General features: G+C 68.1%; 1 protein-coding gene and 1 long non-coding RNA gene across 2 annotated transcripts in view; both read left to right on the plus strand.

The window, feature by feature from the left end:
• Positions 1 to 610, plus strand: part of DLX4 (distal-less homeobox 4) — a 5,713-nt gene extending 5,103 nt beyond the window's left edge. The window contains exon 3 of the mRNA XM_019548427.1: positions 36 to 610. Coding sequence (XP_019403972.1) covers positions 36 to 287 — 252 coding nt within the window. The 3' untranslated portion in view covers positions 288 to 610. The remainder of the gene's footprint in view (positions 1 to 35) is intronic.
• A 52-nt stretch (positions 611 to 662) lies between these two features.
• Positions 663 to 2,169, plus strand: LOC109319137. Its single transcript, XR_002103376.1, has 2 exons — positions 663 to 1,119; positions 1,613 to 2,169. It is a non-coding gene; the product is annotated as an uncharacterized LOC109319137 (long non-coding RNA).
• The last annotated feature ends 1,932 nt before the right edge of the window (positions 2,170 to 4,101 follow it).

The raw sequence follows: 4,101 nt of genomic DNA on the forward strand, positions 1-4,101 counted from the left end.
CTCCCCCTGACCCCGCTGTGCTGTGCCCCCCCCAGGTGAAGATCTGGTTCCAGAACAAGCGCTCCAAGTACAAGAAGATCATGAAGCAGGGCTCCAGCGTGCAGGAGGGCGAGCACATGCACGGCTCCTCGTTGTCCCCCTGCTCCCCCGGCCTGCCCCCGCTCTGGGACGTCTCCATGGCGGGCAAAGGCGGCCCCCCGCTCCCGCCCGGCGGCTACATCAACAGCTTCGGCCCGTGGTACCAGCCGCACCCGCAGGACGCGCTGCCCAGGCCGCCCATGATGTGACAGCCCCGGCCGCGCCGCACGGACCCGAGCCGCGGAGCCGCCGGCCCTGACGGCAGCGGGCAGGGAGAGGAGGGGCGCTCCCCTGGCCGGGCCCCCAGGACCTCCCTAGGCGCCGGGACCGAGAAGGAAGGGGGCACCCCCGCGCCGGAGGGAGCCGCGGCTTCGCCTCCCATCCCCGCCGGGCATGGAAGGACCAGGGGGCTGGATCCCCAGCTGGTGGACGGCCCAGGGAGCCAGGACCGCTTACACCTGCCAGAGGGGTGTAAGGACACCCCCGCCACACACACAAGATACAAAGAGCACAGACACACAGATGCGGAGACACACACACACACGCAGATGTTCACACACACGGAGGCACTAAAGGCACAGACACACACCCATGCGAAGACAGGCAGGCAGGTGGACAGACACGAGGCAGACAGTGGTTCGCAGCTGGGCAAAGGGTGCGGCGGTGCCAGCCCGCGGGGCGGGGCGGACACGAGCAGCCCGAGGGTCTCCAGCAGCAGCCCCCGAGTCAAAGCCGCTGGGCGCTGCGGCCCTTGCGGAGCTCCTGGTGCGGGGAGCGTCGCTCTCCCGGGTCCCTTGCTGTCACCAACCGAGTGACAGCCCTGACCTGGCAGCTCCGAGGGTGCCCGGGGTGCCTGGAGGCCGCCCAGCCGGAGTCGCTGCTCCGAGGCTTTGCTTTTTGTTTTTTCTAGGAGCTCTCTGCGATATTACACCCCCCCCCCACCCCGTGCAGGGAGCTCCTCCGCGAGCCCCGCGCCGCCCTGTAGCTGAGGGCCCCCACGGGCGCGGCTCTGTCCCGTGGCTCCAGCCCCGCTCCGTGCAGGTGGGTCCCGCTTCCCCCGCACCCATCGCGGCTGTGCCTGTGCGTGTGCGCGCGCGTGTGCATATGCGTGTGTTTGTGTGTGTGCGCACGCGCGTGTCTGTGCACGTGTATATGTGTCTGCCCTGGTGTGTGTGTGTGTGTGTGTGTGTGTGTGTGTATGTGTGTCTGTACATCCGCGTGCGTGTGCCTGTACTGGGGTGTGCGTATATGTGTGTGATTGTGGATCTGTACATGCGTGTGTGTGCGTCTGTATGGGTGGGTGTGTGTATGGCTATACTGGGGTGTGCGTATGTCTGTGTATCTGCGTGTGCACGTGTCTTTGGGCCTACTGGCGTGTGCGTGCGTGTGTGGCTGTAGTGGGGCGTGCGTCTGTGTGTCTGCATGTGTGCGTGTGCACGGGTGTGCGCGCCTGTTTTGGGGTGTGCGCGAATGTGTGTGCGTGCGTGTGTGTTTATGCGTGTGAAGTGCTTTGATACCGGGATTATGTTTACAGGGAGTGATCTGAAAGAGCACGAGGAATGTATCCCCCCCGGTCGTTTTGAAGGCATGTTTCCCTCCCCCACGGAAAGGCAGAGGGCGGCTCCTTCCCGCCTCCAAGCCCCGGGCATTTCTTTCGGGGAGAACTGGCGATCAGCCTGACCCCCCCGCCCCAGGCACGGACCCCCCGGGCTCCCCTCGCCAGGCCGCGGCTGCCCCTGCCCCTGCCCCTGCCAGCCTTATTTATGAAGAGCGCCGCTCCGCCCGGCCGGGGGTACAGCCGTACAGTGCACAGCCTCCCTTCCCTCTTCTTTTTTACGCGTCTTTTATACCAGACCCGCTCCGATGCCGCTTGTGTTCTCGTGAAGGAAGATCGCACCCCCTAGGAGGTGCCAGGCGGCGGGGGTCCTCTACGCGGGGCTGCAAAATAAGTGTCTCAATTTTTGTTTAACCAAAAGGAGCATTGCACGGAGCCCGGCCCGGCGCCGCGCGTGGAGCTAAGGGCTGCGGTTTGGGGTTGGGGTTTTTTTTAGTATCATCATTAAAAAGCAAACAACGAGTGGTTTCCAATCAGCGGCTGCAGCGTCTTGCTTCTTGCGCCGAGCCGGGCGCGATCCCACGATGGCTCCGCACGTGCGGGCCGGGCCGCGCCACGCCGCTCCGCGCCCGCGATCGGCCCCCTCCCTCCGCGCCCCTCCCCGCAGCTCTGGTGCGCGGGGCAACCTGCAGCGGGCTCCGGCCCCTGCCGGGGGGTCGTTCCCAGGGAAAACAATGGGAGCAAATTGCATTTGCATTTCGTGCAATTAGAAGCGGCTCTAATGGGCTGATTAGGGAGATCGCCAGCTGGGGGTGACGGTGGCAGGTAAAGCCCGGGAAGACTCCCCGCTCCCGCCCCCAGTGAAGCGGGGGGTCCCCCCTGCAAAGCGAAATAACACGGTGGAGGGGCGTGTGTCCGCGCAGCCCGGAGCAGCCCAGTCCGCGCCGTGAGGGGTGCAGGTGCGCCGGAGGATTTCAGGGACGGCAGCAAGTGGGAAAGTGGGAGTCTGGCTCTCCTCGGGGTACGTGGGCGGCAATCCGGAGTGGCTCCGGATCCACCCCACCCCCTCCACCGTCCTGGCAAGGCTTGGCCCCGGGAGAGGGTCTTGCGGGGAGTGAGGTGAGGGGGCACAGGGCCCGGGCAGGTGAGATCCGCCTGCCCGGCCCCTGGCCGCACCGCGGGGGCCCACGCGCTCCCGGCCCGCCCTTCCCCGCAGCCCAGCCGGGGCACCCCCGGGGGAGGGGCGGGGGCCGCCAGCTGTCCCTGATCCGGGGTCCCGCTCCCTTCACAATGCAGGGGCCTCTCCGCAGCGGCTCTGCTGTGTAATTAGCTCCCATTAAACCTCGCCCTGGTTGTTACCCCCTCCCCACCCACCCCGCCCCGATCAGCCTCCCCGAATAGCCCGGGCTCCGCTCCGCACCCTTTCCGTTCCCCGCGTGTCATCGCGCCCGGCTCCGGCTCCCCCGGGGCCCGCACATCGGCAGCCCACGCAGCGCCCGGGCCGGGGCCGCCAGCTGGGCCTGCCCGTTTGTCCGCCGCTGCTTCGGTTTAAGTCCCCCTCCCTGCCCGTCCTGCGCAGTCCGCGCTCTCGCCCTGGGCAGTTTCACCCCGGGCAGTTTCACGCCGCGCCCCCGGGCAGGGGCAGGCCCCCCGGCTCGTTGCTTTCCCGCCGGACGGCTGCGTGCGGTGCAGCAGAGCCGCCTGCCAGGCGGCCGGGCCCGGCTCTCCTCGGAGCGAGCCGGGCGGCCCCGCGGGCCGCGCCTGGCGCCGGAGCCTCCCGGCGGCTGCCCTTGGACCCGGCCGCGGCGCTTCGGCGAGGAGCGATGCGGGCCGGACTGCCCGTGCTGGGGTCGGCAGGGACCCCCTCGGCAGACTGATGCGGGCTGGGGCGCGCATGGACACCAGTTCCTAGGAGCGGGGCACTGGCAGGGCAGGGGGCCTCCGCCGGGAAACTGCCCAGGGGGCTCCGGGCCGGGCGGCCGGCAGAGATGGCGCGGGGCGGCGGGAGGGACGAGCAAAAACTAAAACTAAAAAAAAAATATCCCGGCCGGGGGACAGGCTGGAGGCAGCACCTGTTGAGTGACAGGGGAGCAGCGGGGGAGGATCCACCCCTGCGCCGCTCTTTATTTGCGCGAGGAGCGGGCCGGGCCCGGGGCCACGCGAGCTCCCCGGGGCCTGGGGGCAGCGAGATCCACGGCGACCAAAGGAGCCCGGGAGCGGGCAGGGCCCGGCCCCAGCCCGGGGAGCAAGACTCTTTGCTTCTGCCGGTCTGGGGGCCCCGGGGCCGCCCCCCCGCGCAGCTGCACAAGCAAACCTCGCTGCTATTTTAAGCCCCGCGAATGCCCCTCAGAGACGGAGCAGCAATTATAGCAATTTGGGACCCGGGCTGCTGAAGAAAGGCTCCCCCCCACCCCCCCGCATGCTTCAATGGGGGTAATTACAAGCAATTTGCAGCCGTTGAAAGCGTC

Source organism: Crocodylus porosus, unplaced genomic scaffold (genome assembly GCF_001723895.1).
Source record: "Crocodylus porosus isolate Cpor-Errol unplaced genomic scaffold, CroPor_comp1, whole genome shotgun sequence".
Classification (NCBI taxonomy): domain Eukaryota; kingdom Metazoa; phylum Chordata; order Crocodylia; family Crocodylidae; genus Crocodylus; species Crocodylus porosus.